This window comes from Athene cunicularia (genome assembly GCF_003259725.1).
Source record: "Athene cunicularia isolate RWA chromosome 1 unlocalized genomic scaffold, athCun1 chr1_part1, whole genome shotgun sequence".
NCBI lineage: Eukaryota > Metazoa > Chordata > Aves > Strigiformes > Strigidae > Athene > Athene cunicularia.
The window spans coordinates 112,063,098-112,081,943 of record NW_020799091.1 but is presented as its reverse complement, the minus strand read 5'-3'; the positions used below and the strand labels follow the sequence as shown (position 1 = coordinate 112,081,943).

Below are 18,846 nucleotides of genomic sequence, written 5' to 3'. Positions count from 1 at the left end.
TGATTCATTAGCTGTCAGGAATACTTTTCAACATGTATCAGGTTATACCATTTGTGGCTTTATTTCATCAAAAATCTCTAACAGGAGTTTAAAGAAATTTTCATTTGAGCTTTATGAAACTGCCAAGGAGGAAGACTAGTACAAAACCATCTGCACGTATTCTTGTGGCACTTGGACAAGCCAGGGTTTAGTGATTAGTTTGAGATCATACATTTCAGTAGCTGGATTTGGAAGTGAATCCCAATTTTCGTTCTTAAATCCCAGCTCCCAGGTGATGTTCTCTAACCGGTGTCATCACCAGAGCTTCAGCCTGATGGCTGTAATTATGTTAAAATGTTTGGTAATGACTTTTTTCTGTTTGTGCTGTGTTTTCAGCTCACAGTGATGTGACGACAATAGATGGAAGAGTGTGTGAGACTGTTACTTTTGACCTTGACTATCCCCAATTGGAGCAGTCTTTTCGGATCAGCTGGCACAAGGGAAGTGCATTCTCACAGCGCTGGACACGTGGCAGCACTAGCCATGGCCAGCGTGTTCATGTCTTTCCTAATGGGACGCTGGGGCTCCGCATGGTCAGGAAAGAGGATGCAGGACGGTACACGGCCACAGTGTGCAGCAGCACTCAGCATTGTTTCTACCAAAGAAAATTTCAGCTACATGTGCATGGTGGGTGTAAATTCTCACTTTAAAGTCCTTGTCTTTCTCTGTTGGGCTGCCTGGATCAGATACTTGTTTATGTTATAATGTATAGATTATGTATTCATGGTTGGCAGTTTCTGCCTTTGTTTTTGAGTTCATGTGATAATGTAGATGAGAACACTTGTATGTTATATTTTTGATTAAAGGCTTGTTACACTTGTAATTGGCATCTATGCTTGAGCTACAAATCTAAAACCAAGATGTTGCAGTTAGACTTTTAAACCCAACCATTTAAGCTCCTAAATGTGCTGAGCTCTTATTCAGTTTCCTTCTTTAGTTATTGGGCTCTATTTTTAGACTCTCAACTCCTGTTTTTTCATTCTCTTTATCCAGTGGTTAAATTTACAGCTAGCAAAATTAGATCTTTATTTTGAAATATGTGTTAACATCACTGTTGAGGTCAACCCAGTCCAGCGAGGTTTATTGAAAGCTGCCTTAGCTTTCCTTAGTGGAATAATGTGGAGATATAGGGACATACAATGTGCTGATTAGGACTCTCCTCCCTATTCTGAGCATCTTGGCCCTTGAGGTGTTAGTTCTTCAGGGGTACCAGCACAGAAGATTAGTCAGAGTTGTGCGTTGTTCCTCCTTCCTGCTTTCCTCACTCTCAGCATTACCCTTTGCTTGCGGTTTCAGGGCTGCCAGAGGGCCCACAAAAATAAATACTTGTTCTCTCTTCCCAATAACTCCCTGTCTTCCCTGTCCCCTTTCACTGTATTTTGCAGCCAGGAGTAGAGGATGAGAAGCTTCCTCCTCATGCTTCTCCCTTGATATTGTCAGTACCCAGCAAAGCACTCTGGCTGCCTTGCCCTCATAGTCCTGGATGTTGAAGGGAATTTCACCTTTTGTGCCTCAGTGACTTGAACTTGCCATCTCTGACTTGAGCCAGAGCAATACAAGAATGTGGAATAGAAAGTGGATTCTGATGATACTGCTGTTCGAGGTGACTTGTTTTTTGTGCCTTTTAGTTACTGCCTTTCCTCTGTTTCCTGGAGGTAGGAACCAGAGAATTTTTTTTCCTTCATATCCATTGGATGGGTAGACAGAACAGACAAACAGGAGGCATTTTAGGCTGTTTGAGATGTGTCCTATCTTATTTTGAAACAGCTAAGAATTGAACTATGTTATGGCAGGTGGTTTCAATGTAGGCAATCATTGCCCAGAAGCAGTTAGCTTTTTAGAAGCAAGTAATTATCATTTGTATGGGAGTTATTTTTATTCAGACTACAGTAATTTTATAACTCAGACATGCCAAATTCAACTCTTACAACAAAAGACATAGGGTTTATTTCCATTTCTCATATAGCAGCTGTTGCAAATGTCAGGATCCAGTTTTGTAAGGAAACTGTTAAAACTTACTATTTGGGTTTTGGACAGTGTCAAAGACAATATTCTAGATGTGTCCCTAGGCATTAATATATATGGCAGATGCTGATTCATAATACACTTGCTATGTCTTGTGACCTTCCAGTAGGATTCTCCCTTCCTAAATCATATCCAAGTAACATGCTTTCTCAGCATGACAAGGAAATGGACCTTCTCATCGTTCTCAGGGAACTGTTCAGGGACTTAATTTGTTACCTGCCCCCTTCTTAAAAGCAAGTTCTGGCTGCATGAAGGTTTCTGGTAGGTAACCACTAAGCCTGTGTGAAAATGCTTCCAAGGTAGTAAGAGATTTCAAAAAGCAAATATATATGATGTCCTCTACATCCCTTAAGTAAATATATATGTGCTCTCTTTCAACAGGGCACCTTGTCAGAGGGCTTGTAGGTGACTGTGTTACTTTTGATCTGAACTGCCTGCAATCAGCCAGGTACATCCATGTTATGTGGAAGAAGGACAACCAGCGAGTGGCCAAGATAAAACCGGAGGCAAATGTCTCTGTGATCTACTGTGACAGAGCCCATGTGTTCCCCAATGGCAGCTTGAGCCGCTGCCCCACGCAACGCAGGGATGAGGGAGAGTATGTGGCAGATGTATTTGGTCAGGATGGCGTGCATTTGCATCAGGAAACTTTTAACCTGGAACTGAACAGTAAGTTTGAGTGTGCAGTGCATGTGTGATGATGAATTTTCAGTAGGTGACCTTGCACTGTTTGCATGCCTTGTTTTGTCTTTTGGGTCTCTTCCCGAAGGGTGTATTTTGTAGATGAATGAAATATCCAGAGAAAAATTCCCACATTTTTTTCCCTTCCATTCTCTGAGTGTAGCTGTGTTGTAGGACATAAGTTTAGAAGTGTAGTATGGCTGGGCGTGGCAGAGCAAGGAGAGGCACTCATTTGTATGGCAAATCCTGAAAACAACACTTAGATGGTGTATGCTGCTCTGTCAAGTTTCCTTGTCCAGGGCCAGTGCTGAGAAGGTTTTTTGGCTTCTGAATTGCAAAAAGATGGTGAGTCAAATGTGGTTCACATCCCTCTGGGTCAGGACATGCTTTGGGCTTACTTGCCAGCATGGAGAAAAACAGCAGTATAGGAAAACCCAGTAAAACTCAGAATTGGGAGAGGGTACTACCAGGGTTCAGACTCTGATAGTTTGCCTAATGCTTGAATCCAACTCAAACTGCCCTTTGTAACAAGAACCCAGGCTGCAATCCAATTAACAAAAGATACAAGGAATGTTCCTGCTTGTGATCATTCTCTGTGGAATGTGAAATATCCCAATAATGAGCAGATATGCTTTTTTTCCCTCAGGAGTGGAAATGTTTAAAGAAATCACAGAATTTATTGATGGATCCGTGTTCTTGAAGCTATCAGAGACAAAGCTGAAACAATTCTTCCATGTTGTCTGGAAAAAAGAAAACACAGAAATTGCTTGGACAAATGGTTCTTGGTTTTGGTACCATGAGGAATATGTTAATAGATCTGAGATTGTGTCTAATTACAGTCTCAGACTAGACAGGATTCAGGAACGTGACTGTGGCAGATATTCTATAGAAGTGAATACTAGAGATGGGAGAACTCTATATAAAGGCATTGTTAGTGTGAAAGTTGGTGAGTATCACTTAAAAATGCTGTCTCTCAGTCAAGCAAAGGTGTTTTTTTTTTAAAAAAAATCCAGATTCAATAAAGAAGTCCAGATGAATTATGTAAGAGACTGCCCCAAATGCGCTAGCAATTAGCTAATTAACAGATGGCTGAAATGAGACTAGCTAGAGTAAGCCTTGTTGGGTAAAGCTGGGCATTCTTCTGCCAGTATGACGGCTCCAGCCAAAGACCTAGGCTGGTAGAAAGCATCGTTTTGTTTCTGTTTTGTTGCTACAATATATTTTGAAAATACTATGAGCTGTGACAGAATTTTTTTTTTTTTTTCCCCCCTGGTAAATGCCATATCCTTTGTTCAGATGATTGCTGGTTTAGATGCTTCAAAAGAATTTCTGGTCAGTTTGGGTTTGAGTATCCCCCAAATTGGGAAAAGATCCACTTTCACATCTGCAGAGGTTACTGTGGTGGGGAAACTGGGAAACTTTTAATTAAATGTTTCCTACTATTCTAGTTTTGTTCTAAATTTCACAGTGTAAGAGGTTGACTAGTGTAGTTACATCGATACAACTTTTTTGTTTGGGCTAAAATTAGCTTTTTTACTGGCCGAGGGACACATCTGAGAGAGGAAAAACAGTTACTCTAAAAATACTTCACATTTCCTGCTTGTCTCTTCTTCTAAGAAGTGACATCTTAGCCTCCCAGTGAAATGATGTGAGTGCTGCCTCAGTGCCACATGCACTTCCCTGGAACACAAGGCTGATGTACCCTTTGAATTTTTCAGCGATACAGAAGCTGAACCAGAGTGATACAGAGACTTACAAGTGTACCTGAGTATCACACAGCGATACGCAATGCCTAGTGTGGGAGCATATCTCACTAGCTGTTCTTATCACACCTTGCAGGATTCTCAGTGTGAGGCAGAAAGAACAGGCTGTTGGCTGGGGTCTGTCCCAGTGCCATGGGTTACAGGCTCCCATCCATGCTTTGTGAAAAGAGGCCCTTTGGTGTAAAATCCTTAGAGAAAACAAAGAAGGTAACCTTTAAGTTTTAGAGGTCAGCTTTCTGATAATAATGTACTTAGATGATGTTACAAAAATAAAGGTCAATAAAGCTAACACAGTACAGCAGGATGAAGGTGCAGTCAGTGTTTTTTACAACTGAATTTTTCTTGTAGAGCAAAAGGAGACGTTTGGAAGAAATGCTGTTCATGTACTGTTCTATATTGTCATGGTATCACTAGGAGTTGTAATTATTACTGTCTCAGTTGTGCTGACGTGGCATTTTCAGAAGCCCAAAGATGAGTCAGGTGAGATATCCTATTCAACACTTCCAGAATGCAGAAGCCTTATTTAAACAGCCATTCATGTGTAGATCCAGTTCTCTGCGTTTCGGGGAATATCTGACAGTGCAATTTCTACTATGGGCGAGGTTAAGACTAGCAGGCTGCAGCTTTACACGGCATCAGTGCTGGCGCTGGCACATGGCTCTGCGGGGACTGACTGCCTGAGGCTTTTCACACCATTGGAAGGACTTTCAGCCCTGCCTGCTGCCAGGGTCCTCTGCTGGCAGTGCCCGAGCTGGTCCTGTGTCTCTGCAGGGTAGACGTGTGGCAAGGCCTTAGGGGCTCTCAGCAGCTGCTGTTTTCCTGTTTGGGTGGTCTGCTGAGAGATGCTTTTGCCATCTGGAGGTGGGACGTTGGCTGGTAAAACAGGGCCTCATATCTCTGCCTGGTGGGGCTCACCTGCATTTGGTCACCTTTGGGAGCAGTGTTGGTGAGTGCAGGCAGTGAGGGGGGACCCATGTTTGCTCCTGAGCCAGTGACCCCAGCCTGAACGTGGTGTGGCCTCCCCAAGCCCAGACACCACGTCACCACTGGAGCTGTGCGGGCGAGCGTCTGACTGGGCTCAACCGTGACGGCGTTGCGCAGTATGCATGAAGCTGGGGTGCTGCTCAGGAGCTCCCCGTTGGCTCCCAGGTCTGTGTGAGACTTTAATACAAATTGAAGATCTTCTGGTTTGCCAGTTTTATGTAGCTCACACCTAAATGGGGGCAAATGGGAATGGGAATCACAGGTCCTGTGCATAAGGTGAGTGGAGGATGGGTCTGTATGGCCTGGTGGGTGGAAGATGATGATCTTCTCTGACAAGAAGCTGTTATTGCCTGGAGGTGCTTTGCAGTTCAAATGCACTGTTGGTCCAGCACATAGCTGGTGGAGACAAAAAGTAGTTTGTACCATAAGGTAGGAAGGAGTGGGTAGTGATTTGAAAGGCTTTAAGCTAAACAGAGGAGAGGAGAGGTCAGACACAAAAGGGAGTTGGGAGGAGGGTGCATTACTGGGGGTGTGGTGTGCATGAAGAGACTGAAAAATACAAGATCATCAGTGCATAGAATATTCTTCATGGTTCAGAGCAGTGAGACACACTTAAGTCAAAGCCGTTATCTCTGGTTATGTGCTCCTGAGCCTTCCTTTTCTCTAGTAAGGGATGAAATATAGGGAATTGGGCTATATATGGGGTATGAATTCTTCCACTGCTTTGTGCAGATGTTTCAAGTGTATTTGTCTGCTTTTTCCTTGACTTGGCTTAAGTTTGGATCACAGTACCAAGCATTCAATATGCAAGTTTGATCCTTACGGATGAGAGGGACAGTCCTGAGGAATGTGAAGGAAGGGATGAAAACAATCCTTGTTCACGTGAGTATCCATCACTGTGTGGCTTCCTGTCGGGGACAGAGAGGGAGCCAAGAGTGTGATTTGTCTGTGTGTGGTTTGGTGAGGCCTGACTGTCTTATCTAAACTGGACATTGTAATCAAGGGAATCTTTTTTCTAGCAAAGAAATACCTGAAATTTGAAAGATCTGAGTTACTCAAAGTGCTCAAAAGCTGCTGACAGCATTAATACCAGGTATTAATATCATGTGTGCTGGACTGGGACTATCTAGATGATGAGTTTTCTGCAGTTTCAGGTCCTGCCTAGCCTAGTCTGGCGGGCTGTGTCCTCTTCAGCTATGTGCAGAGACTTCTGGTTCCTGTTAGCTACTTGCTGCCTGGGGCCAGCTGGTGCTTTCCCTTCTGCTTCACTTGCCCTGCACATTTGTTAGGCATCACGCTTTCTGGGCAGAGGGGCGGTTCAGACCGTGCAGGGCAGACAGTACCTCTCCTGTATTAACTGCCGTGATCCTTCCACCTGTCTGCCCTGCTGTCCTCCCCCATGCTCTCCTCCCTCTTCCCCTTTGTGATCCTTGCACAGTTCCTCCCACCTGGTGGGAGTTTCCACCCCAGCTCAGAGCCAGGCCATTGCAGTGTTTGGCCCATGCAGCCCACCAGCCTGGAGGCCCTGTCCCCTCGACACCAAGATGTGCTCTGCAGGGAGCCAAGGGGGCAGACCCTGCTGTCACCCCAGAGGTGGGGGTGTGAGGAGTCCGATGGCTTCTCTTGTGGACAGAAGCGATTCCTGCATTTGAGTGCTGAGCGCTGCAACACCAGAGACGTCACGTGTGAACTGGGTTCAGGGAATAGATGTGTCTTCTTGGGCTCCTTTCCTGCTACGTTTTGTAGTCATAGGAAGTGATGGAGGTAGTGGGTAGAGTGAAGTGAAACTCAGATGTTCTACTTGAGAGGCATGGCAGAGACTTGGGTTTGCACTTTTTTCCTGAGTTTTCAGTAAATATACAAATCTAATAATTTTAGAAACTTGGGTTCAGCTGTGCAACATTGGCATTTCTGCTTGCTTTCTGCTTTAAACAACTTACTTTCTCATGGAGAATGTTACTCAGCCCAGATCCCCATAATTACTTATGGAGCATCCTGTAGCTAGTCCCTACTCTCATGTGAGTCCCCAGGCTTTCCTGCCAGCACTGGACTCATCAGCCAGTGCCTGAGAAAAACACATTGAACTACTATGGGAGAACTTTGCAGAGGGACTTGTAATGATGCTCAGGTGAAAGTGCTGTAACCGTAGGTACCAGTCAGGAACTAACTGTGCTGGTGTGTTTGCCAAAGCCATTTTGCCGGTCTGGACTCTGAACCTTGAGCTAGTGTTTTTCTTTATTATCCAATGAAAATCTCCATCCCAGAAGTAGCTGCAGAAGAGTGTCTAAAGGAAGGCAGTCAGAAGTCAGTCCAGGGACTGACATCTGAACTTCCTCTCTGTTGTCGTCCACACTCTGAGTTTGTTTTCATTTATTTTTTTTCTCCTTTCAGAAAATGATGAGAATCCTAGTGTGCAGGGACTAGATGGTACAAACTCGCCTGAGCAAAGGAGTAAAGATTTGCTGAGAAGCAACAAAGAGGCTAACCCAGCAACAGCTGTTACGGTGACATATTCTTCTGTCTCCAAACTGCAAGGTAATTGGAAGCAAAATCAAGTAAACAAAGCAAAAACTGAACTAGAGTAAAATGCCAAACAAGAGCTTTAACAGAGCTTCCCATTGAATTGTGCGGCAGATTGGAAGCAGGGCTGGGGCTGGGCAGGGGCAGGGCCGCTGTGCTCAGCGCCTGGGCTCTGCTGGGGACCGCGCTGCCAGTGGAGCTCAAGCCCAGGCCCTGCTCTACCCCCGGGCGTGCAGAGCTGCCGCCAGCCCCATCCCAAATGCCCGGGCGGCTCTGCCCGGCGCTACCGGCGGGTGCCAGCGCAGGCAGGAGCGAGCTGTTGGCCAGAAGCCCCGCTCCCACCAGCTGGGCACGGAGGAGAAGGAGCGGGCAGCGAGGCCCTGGTGCCCCGAAGCGCTTGGCTGCCCAGGCAGGGGCGTCCCTGCGGTGCCCCCTCCTGCGAGGGGCTGCTCAGGCCGCGCTCCTGGACTCGTTCCCCGGGGGCTGTGGGAAAGGCCGGAGCCGGGCGCTGTGAGCAGAGCCGGCGGAGGCCTGGGCAGGCCGCACGCTGCGCCTCAGCCCGCGGGCTGTACCCACAGAGCCCTCCGCCCCGGCCTCGGCAAGCGAGAGGCGGGAAGGAGCGGCTGGTACGGAGGGGTGCCGCGAGCGCTCGCGCCCGTCGGTGCTGTTCTGCAGGCGAGCGCTCACCCAGGGGCTGTCCTCCCCCGTTTCCACAGACCCGCTGAAGGCCTGGCCGCGGGCAAAGCAGCCTGTGTGCGAGCTGAGAGACACCTCGGGGTGCCCCAGTGTCTGCCAGCAGCTGCCCAGCGGCCTCTGGCTCAGCAGCTGCTTTGGTGAGGGGCTGACCTGGCCTCTCCCCCTCCATGCCTCCCTCCCTCCTGGAGGACGGGAGGTAGAGGGGGTCCTTCTGCACATATTCTTTGGCTGCTTTGCCCGTGTTCTTTGGCCAGCCTTTGCCAACTTCTGGCCGTGTGTTTTTCCTGTGTCAGTGTCTTGTCTAGTCAGGGGCATTAAAGAGATTTCTACTCAACTGACTCTTTTCCTTTGAGATGGAGCTGCCAGGGCTCAAAGTTATGAAAGCTGTAAAGCCTCCTGTTTCAGTTAACAAAATGGTGTTGCCCCAAAGGTTGAGAATATCACCCATCCAGAATTTGAGTGCTGCAGTCCTCCGGGATTTGAGGACTCGAAAGCTGACTATGTTATTTTGTGTAATTCAGACTATGTTCCTTCAGGATCCAGAGTGTCCTGGAAACACGGTGAAGAAGACGTGTCTTCTCAGTATGCTTTGATCATGAAGAGCACAAGGGGACTCCCAGGAGACAAGCCTGGAGATCCAGTATGCAGTTCTTCCCCTTGGATTTGCCAGGAGAGACGTCCACAGTATTGGACCTGAGGGTTGGACTCTTCCCTTCTCCCTCAGCTGGCTGTGTGCTAACCTTGCAATTCTGCTGTTCCTCCTATAAATCTGATTCTTCGAAGAATTAACTGGAAGCCTGAAGAGAAATCTCTCTGTGGATCAGTTTCTTTTCCAGAGCTGATGCTCTTCTCTTCCCTCTGCTGAAGGTCTTGCAGGAGAACGCATGAGGACCCCCTTGGAGAGCAAACATGGCAGTTAATCCTGAGGTCAGCCCCTGCTTCTCTTTGCTTCCACTAAGAGGTGTCACTGTGAAAAGAGAAGGACCTCAGGGATTTCTGGAGGTGGGATCAGGGTTCTGACCTCAGTCCCCAACTTCTTGTGTGTGGTCCATGCACCTGACTGACTGGACAGGGGATCAGGACCAACACCTTAACAGCTCAGTGGACATGAGTGGTTTGCTTAAGCCTCCGTCTAACACATACAGTGCTGATAAAACCGCTGCTTAACTTGGTAGATTTAAGCATGATTTTACTTCCATTGTTTGCCTAGAGGAATGTGCTGCTTAGGTGGAAGTCAGTTCAGACTATAGTGGGAGATGGGAACTGCACTGGAGAACATGCAGCAGCTTTTATTTAGGAACTGTTGTTTTAGAAGGAAAGAAAACAGAACATTGATAGCAAATGGGTGTAGCCATATATGTGATTGCCATTAATAAACAGCCTTGGTAATTAGATGTTGTATTTTCTGCAATGCCTGTGTTATTATCTTAAATAGTGTATAGTAATTTTAGAATGGCTTTATCTTAGTTATGAGGTGCTGCCTGTATGTTTCATGAAGCATCATTTTTACAGCATGTTGAATAAAAGTTTTTTGTTATTACTAAAAAGGTGTTCCTGAATGTCATTATGAACTGGGATTGTTTATGTAATCTGCTTTGCTGTTTAAGTATATCTTAATACATGTTCTTTCTGTAGATAAATCTATGGCTTTGTATTCTATCCTTGCTGTGGGCAGAGACACATTGTTGGTGTCTCTCAGATGATTGTGAGTACAGACCCACTCCTGACTGCCCTGCCCTCCTTCATGGGGAAAAAACACCAAACCCCAACCACCCTCTCACCTTGTTCTCACAGGCTCATTCTTGCTTTGCTGTAAAGTCTGAAATCTGTCCACATCCTTCTTAACTTTTGCTCCTCAAAACTGACCACAATATTGTTGAATTTTGAAGTAATCAGGGTAATAACTCCCCATCTTCATAGCTCTTTCTCCCCCTCCTGCATTCAGAAAGGAAATTTTTTTGAAGGAGATCGCCTGCTAGCCCGCATTCAGGCTTATCACAGAAAATATTCTGTCTGAAGGCAAAATTCAGGTTTACCTTCCAGTCTGTGGTGTGAGTTTATGAATCTTCATGGTGTAAGAACTCATCAAAGTCCTACTGAGTATTTATAGGAAAAAATTAAAAAGCGGATTCTGCTGTTGATCTATGAGAATTCAATGAGCATAGATTTAGACTGACTGAAAACCATCATAATCTGATTATGAGTGACACTTCTGAAGATAACCTGCCCTGTAGTGTGATGAAAAATCAAGAGCTGATGACTATCAAGTGTCTGAAAACTGAGTGAGAAAGTTTTGATGGATTTGAGAATGGCTACTAAAAGTTGTAAATTGGAGGATGTAATGGAAAAGCAGCTACCAAAATGGTTTGTGAGCTTTGAGTGCCTTCCTGCTTGCAAGAGGAATACTAAGTAAATATTGCAAGTTCCTTGACTGCTTCTTCAGATTAGTTTCAATTTGCAAAGTGTTTACCTGTGGGAATTTGGCATGTCTGCTGCACTAACTAGGTGGCTTTACATGGGAAAGGAAAGTTTATGGAAGTCTTTCAGTTAAAAGGGTACAAGAGTTGTAAGCAGACCACATCTCTGAAGGAAAAAGTGACTGTAGATCTTAATGGTTGAAATGCCTCAGGTTTCCATGTGTGCTGTTACTCTTTAAAATACTAGTCTTATGTGTTTATCAGTAAGGTCTTCTGTGTTCTGGGTTTGCACTTGACTTAATTCAGTAAGAAATGTGCTGGCTTCCTCAGGGTTTCAGTCCTGTCTTTCCTCTCAACCCTGAACACCCACCCTGTGACTGGTGCTGCACACAAGGTGAAGCAGAGCCGTCCCTGGTTTGGCAGGAGGTCACTCCTGATGGCTGCCAGAGCTACTGCTGAAGCCTCGGGCTCTGCTGCAGGCTGGACCTGGGGGAGCAGGTGATGCAAGAGGGCCTTGGAGTTCTGCCTCCCCCTGTGCAGGACTCTGAGGCACTGTGGTGCCAAGGGGACCTGCTGCAGGGCTCAGGCCTCAGGTTGCTGGAGAACATCTGGTGGGAGGAGGTGGCTGTAGTGTGTCCTTCCTGTGAGTACCAGGTCATTTCCTTTTGGCTTGTTCAGGAGGCTGTTAGTGCTCACTGGAGTGAGATGGTGGTCTGGCTCTATGGCTTGTTATCTGGGAAAGTGGTGCAGGGCTCTGGGTGGCCATCTGGGTGAAATGAGGCTCCTGCTGGTCACCCAGGGAAAGTTGTGTAGTGCTCTTGCTTGCTGGTCAGGGCAAACAGTCTAGGGCTCTGTCTTGTGAGCTGGGGTAACAGGGTGCTGGCTGGCTGGCCAGGGAAGTGGTCTAGGGCTCGGTCTTGTAGGCCAGGGCAAGCGGTGTAGAGCTGTGACCGGTTGATTTGTGGAAATACGGCTCTGGATGGCCATCCGGGACAAGTGGTGCAGGGTACTGGCTGGCCGGCCTGGGCAAGCAATGTAGGGATCTGGCTGGCTGGCTGGGGAAAGTGATGTAGGGCTCTCACCTGTGGGAAAAGGGCTACTGCTGGCCAGCCAGAGCAAGCGGTGTAGGGCTCTGGCTAGTGGCTGGGGGAAGTAGAGGTCTGTCTGGTCCGTCAGGGCAAGCAGTGTAGGTCACTGGCTGGCTGGTCATGGCAAGCAGTGTAGGTAGGTCTCTGGCTGGTTAGCCAGAGCAAGTTCTGCAGGTCTCTGGCTGTCTGTGGGAAGTAAGGCTTTTGGGCCAGGGCAAGTGGTGCAGGGCTCTGTCTGGCCACCTGGGCTAAGCGGTGTAGGGCTCTGGTTTTCTGGCCAAGGCAAGTGGTGTAGGGCTCTCGCTTGCCGGCCAGGGAAAGTGGTGTTGGGCCCTGGCTGGCTGTCTGTGGCGAGCAGTGTAGGGTTCTGGCTGGCCAGCTGGCAGGAAAGGGAGCTTCTAGTGACCAACCAGGGAAGTGGTCTAGGGCTCTGTCTTGCTGGCTGAGGGACATAGGGGTCTGCTGGCCATCCAGGGTAGGGGGTGTAGGGCTCTGGCTTGCCAGGTGGTCAAGAGGTGTAGGGTTTTGTCTGGTCGGCCGGATAAAACAAGATTCTGGCTGGCTAGCTGGGGCAAGTGGTGCAGGGCTGTGGTGGATGGCAGTGGTATGGGTAGGGGTCTGGCTGGCTGCTTGCGGTAAGTGGCGGAGCTCCGGCTATCTGTTTCATGGTTGAGTATGGTTCTGGCTGGCAAGCCACAGAGTGAGAACAAGTCTAGCCTGCTGGAGATAGAGGATCTGGGTGGCCAGTTTTAGAAAGCACCTCTGGCCGGTGGCTGCTGCTGCTATTTCTAGTAGGCCAGCTGGCGGGTGATGCTATTGCTAGCCAGTAGAGGTGAGTGTGGCTCTGGCTGGCTGTTGGCGAGAGCGTGGTTTTGGCTGGTTGGCTGGCCAGGGAAAGACTGTCTTCCTGGCCAGTTGTGGGCAGAATGGCTCTTGCTTGCTTGCTGTTCAGGTGTAGGTGGTTTGGCTTACTGGCCTGGGCAGAGATGCTTGGGCTGTGTGGTTGGGGGGAGATGCTTTTGCAATTAAAGCGGTAGCTGCTGAGCTTAGTGTGCCAGATAGCAATCATTAGAAAGAATGTTAGCAGGTTGCTCTAAGGAGAATAATAAACAATAACTTGTGTTTGGCAATTGAAGGGGAACGTCTGGACCTCAGAAGATTCTGTGTTAACTGCCAGGGGTCAGAGGCAGCACGGTATTGGATGTCTGAGAGTACTTCAGAGGTCCTGAACATGACGGGAGAGGCAAAAGTGTGTCTGTGTGCTGTGGGATGATTATGCTTAGCCTTTCGTTGCAAGCTGTATATAAACTCCTTGCAAATCTCTTTGGATACTTTCTCTTATGGAGAAGGGCTCTGATGATCATGAAATAAACCTTTTGTAGTTATTTGTAGTCATACCCTTGTGTCCCTCAATCAACAAACATCCCAAATCACTTTTGCAATGGAATTTGTAGCCCAGATGGGACCTCTGGTCCACTCTGGAACCTCCTGGGGAGCATCTGATCCATGGAACAGGTTTGTTCAACTATTTCTGTCTGTTGCAGAGAATGCATTGGCACTAACCAGAAAGGGGTGAGGCAATGGTGAGTTGAATTTCTGTAATTCTGCACAATTCCTTTAATTTGGAAATGGAAGAAGGTGCAGTGAAATGTACTTTGTTATCTGAAAAATTGGAATATTTGGAGCAGAATTGCTGGGTACCCACAGGTTGTCAAGAAAAAGGGCTGTTGAATTGTGTCAAGATACCTGGCTGGCTATGACTGCTTTTGGGACTGGAGACCAAAAGTGACCCTCAGAGAGTACTTTTTAGTTTGACTGCCTAAAGTTTTTAAAGCTAATATTGGAAGACCACTTCCCAGCTCAAATTGATTATTGGTACGTCTGGGACAATTTGTGACATGATAGATCTAATGGCCAGTCTCATAAAAATAAGATAAATTATAAGAACAAAACCAAAGCATCTCCTTAGTCACTGCTATTCACAGAAGCTCAGGCAGCTGCTATAGATATCTCTGTCTCCTTGGTCTCCTATTGACTATCGCTTCTTCTGTTCCCCCTTCTGCATGTCCTGCTTTCCCTCCAACAGCAGTTAAAGCTTTGCTGAAGGAGGTGATTATTTCTCCTTCAGTGGCAGGGGCAGCCACAACCATAACAAAGGCATGTGTGCCATTTGGTCAGGCAGATTTGGTGGTATGGCAGCAACAAATGCCCTGACTTCAGGAAGACTTGGAAAAGGTTCAGCAAGTGATTAGGGGAATTTTTAGAGCATATGACCCCACTTGGTCTGATGTTTGTTAGTTACTGGAAACCGTATTTACCCCTGAAGAGCAAGTGTTGATTTTGCAGAAAAATAGAGCATGGCTGCTGCTCCGGATGGTAAGACTGCATGGCCAGAATGCAGAGCCAGACAGGAACTGCCAGACCAAGGCAGGATGAGATGCATTAAGATGATGTCAAAAGGGGTTAGAAGAATGGTTAATTGGGCCAAGGAAAAAGAATGCTGACCAGGCATTAACTAGGTGGGGAAACAATTCAGAATGTTTGGGAGAAGGGACCCTGAAACCCTGCAAAATGGGTCTTGGCTTATTTGTAGATCAAGCGACCCTAGATATTAAAAAGTATTTTAACCAATGTTCTCCAGGTTGGCAAGAGAAGCTGGTAGGGGAGATAGTAAGTGTTGCAACATTTGTGTATAATGGAAGGGATGAAGGTAAGGCTAGGCAGAAGAGAAAAGAGCAGGAAAAGTAGGCCAGCTTGTTACCAGCTGCTTTGCAAGGTAGGAATTTTAGGGGGTAAAGAGGTAGGAAATTTGGGAAACAGAAATCTAAATTGGACAAGACTGAAGGATTACTGCAATAAAACCAAGATACTGGAAAAGAGAATGGCCTGTGAACCCGAGAAGGGGACTATGACAGCTACAAGGGGACCTGAACGAAAGCAATGAACAATGGTGGTTACCAGATCCCCAAGTCCTAGCGGTGGAAGGAGATATAAAAGTAATCTTCTTAGGTGACTCTAAGGAATGAATTATAGATTTGAAATTTGGAGGTGAATCTTAACCATGTCTGATAGGTACCAGCACAAGTTATTCAACATCAACAAACCCCCACAAAGGATCAAGAATTAAGGGTAAAGTAAATGTTGTAGGAATAGAAGGTAAATCTACATTTGTACCCAGGACAGAAGAAATGATGGTACATATAGGTCCATGATCTGTTAATCATTCTTTTCTGTTGTTGAGACTGGCACCAGCAAATTTGGTGGGGAGATATTAGTTATACCAGTTATGGGCAGAGTTGCAGTGTACACCACAAGGAATTGCATAGTGACTCATGACGGATAATGTACCAAAATATCATGACGGCTATAGCAACTGAAGAAGACAGAGAAATAGCCCAGGAACTCAAAGATGTACTTAGGATTTTATGGGCCCAAAGTTCTGCTGATGTAGGCTTAGTAAGGTCAGCCAATCCCATACAGATAGAAATGGAGGCAAACCTCCCTCCTTTATACAATACCTATTATCTCAGGAAGCAAGGTAAGGTATAAGACCAATAACTGAAGATTATCTGTCAAGAGGGATTTTAACTCCTTGGGAGTCTCCCTATAATAATTCTAACTTGCTGGTTAAAAAAACCTAACCTAAGCTCAGACAGAAAATGAGTTTATAGATTTGTCCAGGACTTAAGAACAATAAATAAATGGGTAACTGTACTGCATCCACTAGTTTCTGATCCTTCGTCAGTTATTATAACCATGATACTGGCCCAACTTTCTTCAGTAAAACAGTGCATCCAGAATCTCAGTGTATTTTTGCCTTCACCTGGCAAGGGAAGCAGTAAACATGGACTAGATTTTCTCAAGAGTTTGCAGGATCATTGACAATCCTAGTGACAGATTTACAGGACATAGAATTAACCAGTAACTCTGTATTAATACAGTATGTGGATGATGTGCTAATAGCGAGTACAAATAGGGAAAATTATGTTGAAGACACAAGTAATGCTGATTGCTTTGGCTGATAAAGGCCATCAAGTCTCCCCAAGCAAATTACAATTCTGTGAAGAAAAGGTGGGGTATTTAGGATATTTTTGTCAAGAGAGGTCAGGAACATACCAGATGACTGAACGAAAACTATCCAAGATATGCCTAGGTCTACAACTGAGAAACAGGAATAGAGCAACAGTTGCATACTCTGTACTACCCTCAATCATTAGGGAAAGTAGATAGACTGAATCAAAGCCATTAAGATGTATCAAAGATTTGTGCAGGGATTAAAATGGCCAGATGCTATAGCTGTTGCTTTAATGTGATTAAGGTGAAGGCGGAATAAATTGACATTGACCCAGCAGAAGTGGTATTTGGCAGGAATATTCACATTATGAACATATACATGGCTGCAAAACCTAGTTGTTCCAGTCTGTTTCATTTTTTTTCATGAGTTCTACTTCTGGAGAGACCCCCAGCTCCAAATCTCTGGTGAGTACACCCGGATTTCGGTCTCCAAGGAGATGGAAAGATATGTTTATGAAGAAAGGCTCTAGAGGAAAGAACCAGGGGTGAGTATCAGCTTAATCTGTACACCTCTCAATGTCCAGGGACTAACTTAAGGTCACTGTCAGAAATTTGCTTTATGGGGTATGTCTCCACTGCAATAATTATCCATGCCTGCAAGTGATCGGAAATGCTGCTGCAGAGGACTGGAAAATTTACTTTCAATCTGTGGACCCCTTCATTTTTAATTTTTTTTCAGTGGAGTTCTGGTCCCTGTACAATGAATTTCAGTCTGCTGACAAGGTGGCTATTTTTCTAAATACCTTAGTCTGTGTTTGCTAAGCACTTCTAGTAAGCAACACAAAGTTAGATGAGCTGCATTTTTTTTTTTTATCAAAGACTATGCCTGTGCTCCTTAAAAGCAGCTTCTTAAAGCTCTTGAATGCTCTAATTTGCTGCATGTGCCAGCAGTTATAGTTTCTTGTGTTTGGTAGCAAAGCTTCAGCAAAAGGCACAAAGTGTCTTTCATGTCTTTTGACTGTCACATTGGACTGTCACATGTCCATGGTGCTAGAGTGTGATGAGGTGGAGAATCCCTGTCATAACCACCTGTGATCTTGTGGTTGTAAAGCTCTTTTGGTGGCTTTTATCCCCATTCTGTACTGTGTTGAAAGATTTTCTTAAACAAGCCTGGCATTAACCTTCTTGTAACCACAGCATACCACAGCACATGTAAAGCTAAGATGCAAAGCTAAGACATTAAGTGAATCCTGCAGGAAATCTTAACATATGAAATCTCTTTGCCTTTGTAAATAATACTTATGTGATTGGTTTGAAGATGGCAACGTTAGTAAAATTTCCCAAGTTCATCTTCCAAGTTGAAATTTTGCCAAGTTAATTTTTTCCCTCACCAAAATGAGGCAAGGCAGAAGAAGGAGAAACAGGAAAAGATGAACAAGATGGGCTGGTACTTGAGGAGTGGGTGGCTGGCTGCAGAATGATCCTGGTTGGCAGGAGCTGAGAATCTCTGCCAGAGAAAATTTTGGCTGTCTCTGTCGCAATTTTGGCAGGCTAGGCCAAGAATGGTGAGCTGGAGACACCAGTAGCAGAGTTACATGGTAGCAGCCTCTGAGCAAGACCCAGGCGAAACTGGGGGCTGAAATTCATCCTAGTCATTCAGTGGAGAAGAAAGCAAACAAGCACAGTTGACCTGCACCAACCTGTGACAGGTTGGCTCCTAACCTGACTTCTCACTGCGTTGTCAACTCACTGAAGCAGATTTTGTTCTGACTCTAGTGAAATGGGCCAAAGCCTATAGACTGTAGGCGCTGTGCTTGCTGTCCTTGATGTGGTCCCTCAGTTAAGCTCTGTTCACGTAGCAGCATGATTGAACCCATATGTCTAAATAGCTCTGTAATAGAAGGCGTGGGTTAAAAAAAACCCCAAGCAAATGCAAAGCATTTCACCCCTCACGCAGTGGTGCTAAATATAAATTGTGTAGTTTCTATCAGTTACGCCATATAAGGACTCTTCTTTTTCTCTTGTCATTGTGGGCCGAACTAGGGGAGCTGTGTCAGAAACTGGATGTGAATGGTATGCTTGACCTGGAAAGCCGGTGTGCTTATGTTCTTGTTCATCTCACGTGTCAGTGAGATGATAGGTGAGTGCCAAGATGAGTTGGCAGTGTGGCACAGTACCTCCTCCGTGTCTCTGCTTTTTTGTGGAACTGCCTGGGTCTCTCCCCCCATAGCTGCTCAGTGGTAGCTGAGTTGGAGGTGAATTCATGCCATTCACCCTAAGCTGCCTGGTGGAGGGGGTAGACTGAGAAGGACACATACCTACTATAAGAGGAAGAAGAGAAGGCCCGAGGGTAACAGCAACTTGTTAATGAGCAGAAGTCTGAGTAAGCTTCTGTAATCCTGCCTGGTCTTGTTCAGTGTCTGAGAGCAAGCTGGGAGAGGGGAGCTTGTGTATGAATTATGGAATCTGTGACAAGCACATGGATTTTTAACTTGTCAGAAATGGGAGCTCAAGAAGACTTCTCTCCAGCTTGTCATTTATGTATTTTGAAGGCATGGGACTGCTCTGCTGGCAGCAAAGAGATGGGCTCTCTCCCAGAGCATCAGACAGGTGGGCACC

The 18,846-nt window shown here is 46.0% G+C and overlaps 1 protein-coding gene across 1 annotated transcript; it reads left to right on the top strand.

Annotated features, from left to right (window-relative positions):
- The first annotated feature begins 385 nt into the window (after positions 1-385).
- On the top strand, positions 386-10,234 carry LOC113481425. Its single transcript, XM_026851045.1, has 5 exons — positions 386-666; positions 2,446-2,733; positions 6,270-6,374; positions 7,884-8,027; positions 9,230-10,234. Exons 1-5 carry the CDS (start codon positions 570-572, stop codon positions 9,403-9,405), a joined length of 810 nt encoding a protein of 269 aa, XP_026706846.1. The 5' UTR covers positions 386-569; the 3' UTR covers positions 9,406-10,234.
- Positions 10,235-18,846: the final 8,612 nt, after the last annotated feature.